General features: G+C 32.6%; 6 protein-coding genes and 1 non-coding gene across 7 annotated transcripts; 2 read left to right on the forward strand and 5 right to left on the reverse strand.

Annotated features, from left to right (window-relative positions):
• Positions 1–52: 52 nt before the first annotated feature.
• SNU13 (RNA binding protein SNU13) lies at positions 53–442 on the reverse strand (the record flags this gene model as incomplete). The annotated part of the gene is made up of 1 exon (XM_046078072.1): positions 53–442. One exon carries the CDS (start codon positions 440–442, stop codon positions 53–55), a length of 390 nt encoding a protein of 129 aa, XP_045934446.1.
• A 707-nt stretch (positions 443–1,149) lies between these two features.
• MIC19 (Mic19p) lies at positions 1,150–1,656 on the forward strand (the record flags this gene model as incomplete). The annotated part of the gene is made up of 1 exon (XM_046078073.1): positions 1,150–1,656. The coding sequence occupies one exon, from the start codon at positions 1,150–1,152 to the stop codon at positions 1,654–1,656; it is 507 nt and encodes a 168-aa protein (XP_045934447.1).
• Positions 1,657–1,952: 296 nt separating this feature from the next.
• On the reverse strand, positions 1,953–3,551 carry UBP6 (ubiquitin-specific protease UBP6; the record flags this gene model as incomplete). The annotated part of the gene is made up of 1 exon (XM_046078074.1): positions 1,953–3,551. The coding sequence occupies one exon, from the start codon at positions 3,549–3,551 to the stop codon at positions 1,953–1,955; it is 1,599 nt and encodes a 532-aa protein (XP_045934448.1).
• Positions 3,552–4,332: 781 nt separating this feature from the next.
• SCDLUD_003502 (uncharacterized protein) lies at positions 4,333–7,917 on the reverse strand (the record flags this gene model as incomplete). Its single annotated transcript, XM_046081483.1, has 1 exon — positions 4,333–7,917. The coding sequence occupies one exon, from the start codon at positions 7,915–7,917 to the stop codon at positions 4,333–4,335; it is 3,585 nt and encodes a 1,194-aa protein (XP_045934449.1).
• Positions 7,918–8,032: 115 nt separating this feature from the next.
• On the reverse strand, positions 8,033–8,833 carry SCDLUD_003503 (uncharacterized protein; the record flags this gene model as incomplete). The annotated part of the gene is made up of 1 exon (XM_046079192.1): positions 8,033–8,833. The coding sequence occupies one exon, from the start codon at positions 8,831–8,833 to the stop codon at positions 8,033–8,035; it is 801 nt and encodes a 266-aa protein (XP_045934450.1).
• Positions 8,834–9,238: 405 nt separating this feature from the next.
• SCDLUD_003504 lies at positions 9,239–9,311 on the forward strand. The gene has a single exon. It is a non-coding gene; the product is annotated as a tRNA-Thr (tRNA).
• A 257-nt stretch (positions 9,312–9,568) lies between these two features.
• SCDLUD_003505 (uncharacterized protein) lies at positions 9,569–11,656 on the reverse strand (the record flags this gene model as incomplete). The annotated part of the gene is made up of 1 exon (XM_046078075.1): positions 9,569–11,656. The coding sequence occupies one exon, from the start codon at positions 11,654–11,656 to the stop codon at positions 9,569–9,571; it is 2,088 nt and encodes a 695-aa protein (XP_045934451.1).
• Between the last annotated feature and the right edge of the window lie 474 nt (positions 11,657–12,130).

Below are 12,130 nucleotides of genomic sequence, written 5' to 3' on the forward strand. Positions count from 1 at the left end.
TATAAATATACATATAACCTTTTAAAGTAAATAAAATATATACCACTTAGAGCTAAATCAACAAAGTTTCAATCTTATCCTTAACGGAGTAAACTTGGCTCTTAATAGTAGAGGCATCATTAGTGGTGATGGAAGCAGCAATTACTGGTCTAGAAACACCACAGGCTCTACCTAAAGCTTGCTTGTTTGGAACAAAAACGTATGGAACGTTTTTATCTTCACATAGCAATGGCAAATGCAATAAAATTTCAATTGGTTCACAATCAGCAGCCATAATGATGAACTCAGAAATACCACGGTTCAAGGTTTTGGTGGTTTCATTGGCACCTTTCTTTAATTGTCTCAAATTTGCAGCTTGTTGAACAACACTCAAAATTTGTTCAGTCAAAGCAGAATCGGCTAATGGGAAAGCCTTTGGATTTGGGGTAGAATCGGAAGCCATTTTTTTTTTTTTTTTGAAACTGTTGGTTTTATTCTTGCTTATTTTTGTTACTTTCAAGTTCCTTGCTTTAGATAATAAAAAAAATTAAAACTTTTTTTTAATAATGGGTCCAGTGCTCGCTTGAATTGATAGATTTTTAGAGAGTTTTTGCTAAAAAGGTAAATATTTGGGAAAGTTGAAAGGAAGCAAACGTCTATTTTTTAAAAGAGGAAAAAATATTACAAACAGTTGGTAGAAAAAATGAAAAAATGAAAAAAAAAAATGAAAATATTAAAACAAATTTTCTTTTTATTATATTTTTGCAAAATTTTTAATTAAAAAAAAAAAAAGAAAAAAAAAAAAAAAAGAAATGTTATTTATTCGTATCCGACAGTTGATGTTATCCGCTGTCCATCCGGAATAACTAATTGGACAAAAAAAAAGCTGCCCAATTAAAACCCACCATTTATTTTTCACCAATTAACAAAAAAAAAAAAATAAAAAAAAATATAAAATATAAAATCAAATAAAGTTGTGTTTGTCCGGAGCAGAAAAGGATTCACTTCTTACAGGCTTTTTTCTCCGCATTAAAATCTAAAAAAAAAAATCAAAAAAAAAAAAAACTTACAAGCTTTCCCTCATTTTCTACATTATCTCCCCCCTCGTAACTGCAACAAAAAAGCAACACTATCAAAACATCAACTACCACATTTGCATATCTAGTCACAATGGGCGCCCAAGCTTCTAAACAACAACAGCAAAACGATAATAAAACTTTACTATTTGAATCAACAGTTCCAGTGAATTTCAGTGATGCAGTCTTAGCCCAACTGGAATCAAGTACAGATAGTTCCTATACAAAAAAACAAACTGCTGAAAAATATATTCAAGAACGTATTTCTAAAGAACTAAACGTCTTAGAAACAGAAACCTTGGAAAAATTTGAAAATAAATTGAATACTTCCTTATTACAAAGTACGCCTGAAGAAGAAGAATTGGATAAAAATGGAAAATTGTTGACTTCTCAACATCTAAACAAAAAAGTAACGGAGTTAAATGAGCATCTAAATAACTTAATTCAGCAACGCAGTTCTAAGTTTGAAAAGAATGAGGATTTGAAAAAAATCAAGGCCAACTTAAGTCAATGTTTGAAAGATAATCAAGGTAAGCCATTAAATTGCTATGATGAAATTCAAAATTTCAAGAAAATTGTTAACGACGTCACTGCTATGTAAACAGGCAAGAAATAGGAATTAATAAGAATTAATAAGATGCTGACCAAGGAAAAAAAAAAAAAAAAAAAAAAAAAGAAAATAAAAATATATTCCATGTTTGTTTGAATAAAATAAAATTAAAAAAAGTGGAATCAAAATATATAAACTGTTCCCCATAAAGGTATATATATATATTACCGTAATAACTTATAGTTACTTATATTATTAATAATATCGATATTATCCAAGTAACAGTTCTTTCTACCCCAAAAACAAAAGGGGGAAAAGCAAACAGTATACACACATATATATATATATTACAAGGCAAACCCTTTGTAAATCAAAATCAATGCACTATCGCTTTCACCTCCACCAGCTAGAGACTCTATCTTTTCTTTACTAACCACACTAACCTTGTCATCATTGAATTTGTACCATTTTTCTGTATCATTTACATCTCTTATAAAAGATTGATAATGTCCACTTTCAGAATTGGCACCTTGGTGAGTGATAACGCCAATTAGATCGTATAAACAGGAAGGATTTTCACCTTTACGCAAATTGTCTGGGAATGCCGAATGGAATTTATTTATCCATTTATCTTTTCTCGACCTTTCAATAGCTTTTTTCAACTCCTCCTTTTCCGATGGTGTTAAATCAGCGTCTTCATCTTCTTTGTTGGTGTCTGGAAGATCTTGGTTTTTTTGCGCTTTTCTCTTCAATTCACGTTCTTCGTCCAATCTCTCAGAGTCGATTTTGCGTAGATTATCACGTATCTTGATTTTTGCCTGGGAATAACTGCTTTCTAATAAATCTGAGACGTCCAATTGGAATGGGAACGAAACTTTACGTAAGATCTTTGATTTTTTCCCTGTAGATTTCTTCCAAAAAAACCTAACATATTGAATAGTCAAATATTTGGGCAATTTGGTAATTTTTTTCTCTACTTGGAAAGTAGAATCTAAACCAGTGATGCTAGACTTTTTTTCTAAAGTTTCATGTAGGGAATTCGCCAAGCCGCTTTTCAAAAAATTAGTTTGACTATTAATATGGCATTGCAACTTCAAGTCCTGTTCATCATTCTTAATCATCACATCTTGACTATTGTTTTTGTCTGTTATAGTTGTTTGAAACTCAATTTCAAAATCCCGCAAAATTTCATCACCTAAAACTAATTTAAGGGTGTGAAATAACTGAGTAAACAATTCTTCAGCATCTTGTTGTTTATAAGTTCCTGATTGCTGATCCATTTCGGAGAATTGGGGGTAGCATTTTCTCAAAGCAATCAACAGAGTGGCTGGCCAAACATTTTCTAGTTTTTTTTCCTTCATGTTTTGGAAAGTCCTTTTCAATTCTCTGACTAGAATTATTTGCTGTTGTAATTCAGAATTGTTTGTTGATGATGGTTGTTGTTGTTGTTGTTGTTGTTGTTGTTGTTGTTGTTGTTGTTGTTGTTGTTGTTGCTGCTGCTGCGAAAGTGGAGACGGATCGTAATTTAGAACAGCGTCTCTTAATGGTTCGATTTGATACAAAGCTTGCAAAGTAGAATTGACATAACAAGTATTTCCTAAATTTTTGATACCAATTGGTTGTTTATTTTCAATATCTGAAAAGGTGATATTGCTAGAACCGTCTTCTATAAATTTAGCTCTTTTAATTGGTTTATGAATCAAATTTTCATCAGGAGTACCTAATAACATGATTGTTTGGTTTGGTTTAATGATATCTAGAATTGGAGTATCTTTAGTCAATTTGCCACCATTTTTAACCATATATTTTTGTCTTGACGATGGAACTTTAGTTAGAGTTTCCACTTCAGCGGTTAGATCCTGAAAACAAGATCCATTTGACAATTTTAAATCATAAAATTTACCAGCATGTTTGATTTTGAATTGTAACGTTGTTGATTCAGACATTTTTTTGTTTGTCTATTTTTTTTCTTTTTTTTTTTTTTTTATTTTATTTTATTCTATTTTAATTTATGATTAATTGTTTTTTTTTTTTTTTAATGGAAAGCTGATATTGTATGAGATCTTGTAACACTCTTTGGACGGATCTATCTATTGTGCTTGTTACTAATTTAGTTATATGTCCTTATTTAGAATGATTATTTTTGCCATATTTAATTCAAAAAAAAAAAAAAAAAAAAAAAAAAGAAATAAGGAATATTAAGGTGGCAAAAAAAAAAAAAAAAAAATTAAAATAAAATATATATAGAATATATATAGAAGCTTGCGTCGATTTGACAGATTCCTTTACCGTGAAATATTAAACCTATAGTTTATTTTATTTTTTCGTAATGATCTTTCTTGTTGCACGTGGCAAATGTTATGTCGCAGAGAGGATATACTGAGAGGGGCAGGGTTAGTAAACAGATTTGATACTTTGCTATTTATATCAAGGCAGATGTAATAGTTTGTTGCTTGATCTTTTATATATTTTTAACTAATAAAACTATATAACTCATCTATTTCATAATCAATTTTCTAAATAAATCATCTCTTTATATATGATTTATTTTCACCTTTTTCCTTATGTTTGTATTAACTTTTTCTAATGTTTCTTCGTTGTCCGCTGGGCATATTTTCCTTCTTGCGGCGATCTCCGTATGTTCGGTCTTCTCCGTATTCTCGGAAGTACTTGCATCTCGTATAAAACGTGACACACACAATTCTACTTCATAACATCTTCCTCCTCTTAATTTGAAGTCTCGGTTAGCAATTGTTTATAGTTTGCTAATAAAGAGTTCAAGCGGGAACTGGGTAATAAGTTGATTTCCTCTTTTTCGTAAGTGGCAGTTAGTTCGGGATTGACATCTAACATCTTACAATAATAATTTCCTGTTGTTGTTTCATAACCTATGATGGCTGTAATTTCTGTGATTCTGTGTATTCTTTCTTCTTTCGTTCTTGGTAATTGTTTTGGGTATTTTTCTGGGTCATTGTAAAAATGTTTAATCCATTTTATATTGATAGTACGGTGTTTTTTAAAACTTGATGGTAAGTCTAATTCTACAACATTTGTACCTACTTTGACGATCTTAAATGGACCTAAATAAATTGATTGTACTTTCAAATATCTTCCCCCTGTAAAATAAGCATCTCTATGCAATAAAGCATATTCTCCAATGTGAAAATCAATTTCTTTTCTTTTAGCATTTGTAGTTTCTTCCATTTGTTCCTGTCTTAACTGTAATGAATCATTAATACGTAATGATAAAGCTTTCAAATGTTTAGTCATTTTCGTAGCATTAAAGTTTCTTGTATCTAGTTCATTAGTTGTATCTAACAACGGTGTATTTGGTGTATAACCAATATCAGCTTGAAATGGTGAAATACCAGTACTCGTAACCGGAGTTGAATTATAACAAAATTCCATATGGGGTAAATATACATCCCAGTAATCCTGATCTTGACTACAAAATGTTCTTAATAGACGGTTTACTATCTTATTCACAGCTTCAGTTTGTCCATCTGTTTGTGGGTGATTACTTGAACTGAACAATAATTTAATTCCTAATCGTTTCGTTAACTCTTCATATACGGAAGCAGTAAAACGGATATCTCTATCAGATACAATCGTTCGTGGGAAACCGTGCATTGCAAAGATATATCGGTATAAATATTCAAGTATATCTTTAGAGTTTGCTGTTTTCCTCATCGCAATCCAATGTGATCTTTTCGAAAATCGATCGACAACTACCATAATCATATCATTATGTCGTCGTGACGGTGGGAGTCCCGTAATAAAATCAATAGACAAATCTTGCCAACGACCTGAGGCAACGGGTAGTGGTTTTAACCTGCCTTGAGTAGTATTGGCAGTCTTCTTGTTCAATTGGCAATTCAAACAGTGTCTAATATATCGTTCCACATACTTATGTAATTTCGGGAAATAAAATTTATCTGCAATTTTTTCCGTGGTGGCAGCGACACCAAAGTGTCCTCCTTGTAACATTGAATCATGGAAAGCATGTAATAATTCTCTTCTTCTGTTATTTGGCACACAAATACGTTTTTCATATAAAAGAGTTTTATCTTCATAAGAGTAGCGTTCTTTAATCAACTTTGATCTACCAAATTTCAGTAACAACGTTTCATATTGTCTTTTGTCTTTACACTTTACCTTTTCTCTAAACTTTGAATCTAGGGTAACTAAGATTGCAGCAGACCATGGGTCTTTTAATAAATCTTCAAACCAATCTTTAGGATTTATATTGTCTAGTTCTACAATTGGTAATATTTCTTCTGGGCGAGATAGGCAATCAGCAACTACGTTTTTTGTTCCTTTGATATATCGTAATTCAAACGTATATTCTCCTAAATAATCTAACCATCGTGCTAATCTTAGATGGGGCTCTGTCTTATTTCTAAACGATAGCAACGAAGAGTGATCAGTATTAATCGTAAACTTTCTACCATGCAAATAGTATCTGAAATGTTTAAGATTCAATATGATACCTAATAGTTCTATTTCTCCAACTGGATATCTAGATTGTGTTTCACTTAAATGTTTTGAGAAGTATCCAATTACACCTTTTAACTTTCCATTCTCATATCTTTCTAACACACCTCCAACATGATGTAAACTAGCATCAGATGTTAATTCATAATGGTCTCCTTCCACAAATGGCACTAATACTTGAGTTGACGTTAATGCTTCTTTTAGTTTCTCAAACGCAATTCTTTGCTTTTCTCCTAATTTTGCTTTCTTGGATGCAAAATCATATAACGGTTGTGATAATTCACTAAATTTGCTTATGAATTTCCTATAATAGTTCGCTAATCCTAAGAACGTTTGCATACCTTTTATAGTGCTTGGCATAGTTAGCTTTTTAATAGCACTAATCTTATTTTCATCAACACTTAAACCTTCAGCAGTTAAAACATGACCTAAATAATTTACTTTGTCTTTTACAAAATGACATTTTGACCTTTTACAGTACAAATTATTACTCTTAAGTTTCTCTAATACTTTCTCTAGTATTTTGTAGTGTTCAGTTTTGTCTCTTGTGGCAATCAATATATCATCTAAATAGACGTATACATTCTCGATTCCATCTAATAATTTACTCATAAATCTACTAAAATTCTTTGGGGCCGTTTTAATACCAAACGGTAATACTTCATATCTAAAATGACCAAAGGGTGTCGTGAACGACGTTAAGTCCTTTGACTTCTCGTTCAACCTTAATTGATGGTATCCTGAGTGTAAATCTAGAGTTGTAAATACCTTTGCATCACCAACTTTCGCGAATAGTTCAGTGATCGAAGGAATTGGGAAACTTTCATTTACAATACCTTTATTCAATTCTCTATAGTCAACAACTAATCTCCATGTTTGATCCTTTTTACGTACTAATATAATAGGCGCTCCGCAGGCAGCATTAGATTCTGACACAAATCCTTTCTTGATGAGGTCCTCTAGAATCTTTCTACATTCTTGCTCCATCTTGGGCGTTAACCTGTACGGGTATAATTCTGGTGGATTAAAACCTTCTTTCAATACAATATTATACTCAAAATTTTCTGGGCCTGGATTTCCTGGAAGTTCATTAGTAACATGGGTCTGAAATCTTTTCCTTAGACCTTCTGGTAACTTCTCAAATCCATCCAATTCATTTTCTTTTTCATTCCTTATGTCAATAGGGCATATTCTACACAAGAACTCGGCGTCTTGTTCTATTTGTTTCTCTTTGTCATCAGTTATCATATCTACCAAATACATATCTTCGTTTTTGACATCAATCAGTTCTTTAAACACGTCACTGTGTAACTTTATAACTGGGTTACCGATCAATAACTCATATCGGAATTTCTTAACCACATAAGCAGAAATCATTATTCTCTTATCGTTAATTTTCATTGGTACTTTGACAAACGATACACAGGTTTCTGTTGTTTCACTTACCGCACCTTTAAACGTAAATGTATTACAAGGTTTCTCTTTTAACCCTAACTTTTCAACTAGCTTCGCATCTACAAACGAAGTAGGACTACCTGTATCGCACAAAGCTTGTACCTTTTTTCTTTTAATCTCACAATTGATAACCAATTTTTTACCAACTAATGGTTCTTCTTGAACTAAGAACACTAGAGGAAGATCTTCCAAATCTCTCCTCTCCTCAATATCACCCGTCTTGTGATTTTCTGTCACGCAAGGTATATTGGAATACATAAAATCATCATTCTTTACAACATCATCAATAGGAGAAGCAACGTTACCCAAATAGGTATCCTTTTGAAGTGAAGTCTCGACAGAATGTTTAGCTGCAGTAGTCATATTAGTAAGTGCAGCGGAAGTAGGAACATCTTTTTGATGTATAGTAGTATCATGGTGTGGGGCTGCGGTAGTAACTCTCTTAGTTATACCACATCGTTTACCTGTCTTGTGTCTCTTAATAGGAAGGCCTCGCATCACCAGGGCAATTAGCTCTTGCATGCTCTGGGGAGCCACAGTTGAAACACAACTTGTTTCTTCTACAAACATTGTAAAACTTCTCTTGGAAGTTATCCTTTCTATAGGAATTCTTCCCTCCTTTGTCTCTTCCGGTATATCTTCTCCCGGCATTCGAATAACCACGTCTTGTGTTATCGATCGCATTCATTATGTAATCTAAGTCCTTATCTAATTTATTCGTATTTCCAACAAGGTTACTGTCAAAATTCAATGAAACATCCAAGTCTTCACGGCAATGTTCGGTTCTTACAGCAGCATTGACAGCATCAATTAACTTGTCAAAACGGTGCATTCTCATCAATTGGCGAGTTTGAATCTTCAGTCCTTGTATGAACAAATCAATGGCAAAATCATCTGACATATAATTACGAGGTAACATGTCATAGTACGTCATAAACTGTTTAACATACGTATCGACATCCTCCTTTTGTGAAACTCGCTTCAACTTTTCCACGATCTGGTACGAGTCTATCTTGGAACTATAGTAATCCTTAAAGTCAGCGGCAAATGCAGAGTATGTCATAGCTCTACAGTCGTTATGGTTAAAGTAGTTAGTGAACCATTGTAAAGCATTATCAGTAAGATTTTGACCTACAAAACAAATTTTCACGTAATCGTCTTTAATACCACACATAGCAAATTGGGTTTCGAAACTCAACAAAAATGCTGGAATTCTGGAAACATCCTTTTTGGCTCCAGAGAACTTAAATGGGGCGATAACAGTTAGATGCTGATTCATTCTTGGAATTTAATTTTAGCGGCGCTACCAGGTGTTATGTCGCAGAGAGGATATACTGAGAGGGGCAGGGTTAGTAAACAGATTTGATACTTTGCTATTTATATCAAGGCAGATGTAATAGTTTGTTGCTTGATCTTTTATATATTTTTAACTAATAAAACTATATAACTCATCTATTTCATAATCAATTTTCTAAATAAATCATCTCTTTATATATGATTTATTTTCACCTTTTTCCTTATGTTTGTATTAACTTTTTCTAATGTTTCTTCGTTGTCCGCTGGGCATATTTTCCTTCTTGCGGCGATCTCCGTATGTTCGGTCTTCTCCGTATTCTCGGAAGTACTTGCATCTCGTATAAAACGTGACACACACAATTCTACTTCATAACAGCAAACAGTTAGAGCTTCTATGGCCAAGTTGGTAAGGCGCCACACTAGTAATGTGGAGATCATCAGTTCGACTCTGGTTGGAAGCAGTGCTAATATTATTAGGACGTGTGTTTTCTGTTTATAAACGCAAGGAGTCCTTTTTTTTTTCGTATATATTTACTTTATAGAAACGGCTGCACAACGTTTATTAACGAAACGTGAAAGGCATGAAAATTTTTATCAAGTGACAGAACAAGCGTGTGAATTTGTATTAGGTATATATTTATTATTATACGTTAATTATAGAGCTTGTTATATATATATATATATGTGGGTTGATATTAGATAAATAAATTAAATTAAATTAAAAAAACCTTAATAATAATATGCAAAAAGTACAAACAAAGCAACAGCCAGCAAAAACATAACCAAATGCATAATCAATATGTTCATGAATAATAGGAGTACATAGAGTAATAAACAAAGTCATTATCCATTCTACATACTGGCATATTCTTTGAGTATTGACATTGTTGTATGGTGATACATCAGCCACTGTATACGGAATGGACATACATAAGTTGAATCCTGTGTTATACATCAACAAAGTGCTAAACGCCAACATTACATTTCCACCAACTTTATAAGATGGCGAATGTTTGTTTGATGGATGCGTAATCATTTTATAGCCTACACTTGAATATACTAGCATACAAATGCAATTAACAAACATACCGCATGTAGAGTCATCGTAAAACCATTTTTTATTTTTAAATGGGAACACGGTGGATAGATAATTGCCCACTACATAGACTACACCGAAAATTATTGCCGTTCTATATGAATTAGTGATGGCAATATTTTCAAATAGCCAAGTGCTATAATACAATAGATATTGAGAGCCACATAGTGTATAGAAAATTGTTAAAATTACTGGATGGATAACATTGAATCTGCCCTTACGTTTTTGATAATTCTCCTCTAGATCTTTTCGAAAATCTGTAACCATATCGCTTGATACCACGTCTTCGTGATCATATGAATTTGGTGGTGGTAATTCTATTGGTTTTTCATTTAAAAGGTCGGTATTGAACGTACTGCTTGTAGTATTACTATGAGAGCTATTACTGTCATGTACCACAACTCCAGTGAAATCGTCAGCGAGATCCGACTGCTGTGCTCTTTCATTTTCTAGTTCCTTTTGTAGAGATTCCGTGTTTATTTTCTCCCCATATTTTTCTTCTACACGAAAATGAACTTTTTCAGCAACTGGAGTCAGGGCCAAAGCAGCTAAAACAACAACACCATATATATATCCACCAATTGGGGGCAACACCCATGTCCTATGGTCCTGATAAAACTTATGGCAGCAGTACATGACAATATTACCTGTTAGTACGCCATTGATATTGTTTAAATGGTACATATTAAGGAAAAATGAATTTAGGCCCTTTGTAGGCGACAATTTTTTTAAATACAATGGAATTATAACATTATTTATACCAACTGTAATACCACAAAAAATTCTACCAATGAAAAACCTCCACCAATGAGTGCTACTCATACAAACTGCAGCACCAATAAAAGTCATCCAAACACCAATAAACATTAGTACAGCATACCCATTTCTACTACCATTGGTAGAATACTTTGATTTACAATATGGTATGATATATTTAAAACCAACAGTATCAGTGAATGTACTTCCGATTAAATTACCGATCTGGAAACCACATACAACAAGACCAATCAATATGTGAGAGGAAGTTATTTGGTTGTCTGTTCGCCAGTTAGGCAATGCTATAATACCGTTTGTTATGCCCTTATCGTATCCATGGAACATTCCGCCAAAAGCAGCACCAAAACAAACTACAATATTAAATAAATATTTTTTAAGAAATAATTTTTTCCCCTTTAGGAAATCTAGATACAGCTGCTTATCACCGTGAAGTTGAAGCGTCACATCGTGATATGTTGTTAATGGTAAAAATATGTCATATATATAATGATCCGGTTCCAGAAAAATAGAGTTGTTATTGACAACCATGCTAGCAGGAGGTGTATTTTGTCTTTTTTTTTGTTTTTTGTTTTTTGTTACAGGTGTTTGGATATTATTGGTAGTAGTAACGTGCTTCTTTTTCTTTTTCTTTTTCTTTTTTTTTTTTTTACCTGTAAGTTTGCTTCTTAGGGAAAACAAACTGTGGCCTTTCTCTGCTTCCACTTCTTCGTCTTCTTCTTCTTCTTCTTCTTCGTCTTCTGGGTCTGGTATATCTACTGGTACTTGCTTGACATAGGAGTCTGGTGTATCATTACTACTGCTGGTATATTGATTAAAATCAGAACGAGGAGTGTGAAAAACACTTAGGCTATTTTCAATTGAAGGATTACTTGACTTGTTGTGGTTCTCACCTTGTTGTAAAATAGAATTGTTATCATGGATAGAAGACGGCATTATTATCCGCTAGTAGCATCAATGATTTGACAGATTGAGTTAGTTATTTATTGTGACAAAGATGGTAATAGTAGTAATGATGGATATTTTTAGATTAAGTGACTTTTTACCAAGGGGTAAATAAAAATAATATATATACATGTTTATATATACATTTAAATATGCTATACCAATAAATTTAATTATCCTTTTTTTTTCGGAGTATTTCGTTTTTTTTTTTTTTGTTTATGTTTATTTATTGGATTAATTAGGAGAGTTTTTTTATTTGGGGGGGAATTGATTGCTCATCTACGGTAATTTTATTTTCTTTTTCTTTTTCCCCTTCAAAATGCCATTTGCAAAATAGGAGAAAAAAACAATTTACTTTAAAAGCCAAATTGAATTAATGCCAATTTTTTTTTTTGTTTGCTGTTGCTGTCTTTCTGCCCGATTTGTCCGTGTCTTAATTCCCCTTCTCTCCATTCTCCTTTCCAT

Source organism: Saccharomycodes ludwigii, chromosome IV (assembly GCF_020623625.1).
Source record: "Saccharomycodes ludwigii strain NBRC 1722 chromosome IV, whole genome shotgun sequence".
NCBI classification, from domain to species: domain Eukaryota; kingdom Fungi; phylum Ascomycota; class Saccharomycetes; order Saccharomycodales; family Saccharomycodaceae; genus Saccharomycodes; species Saccharomycodes ludwigii.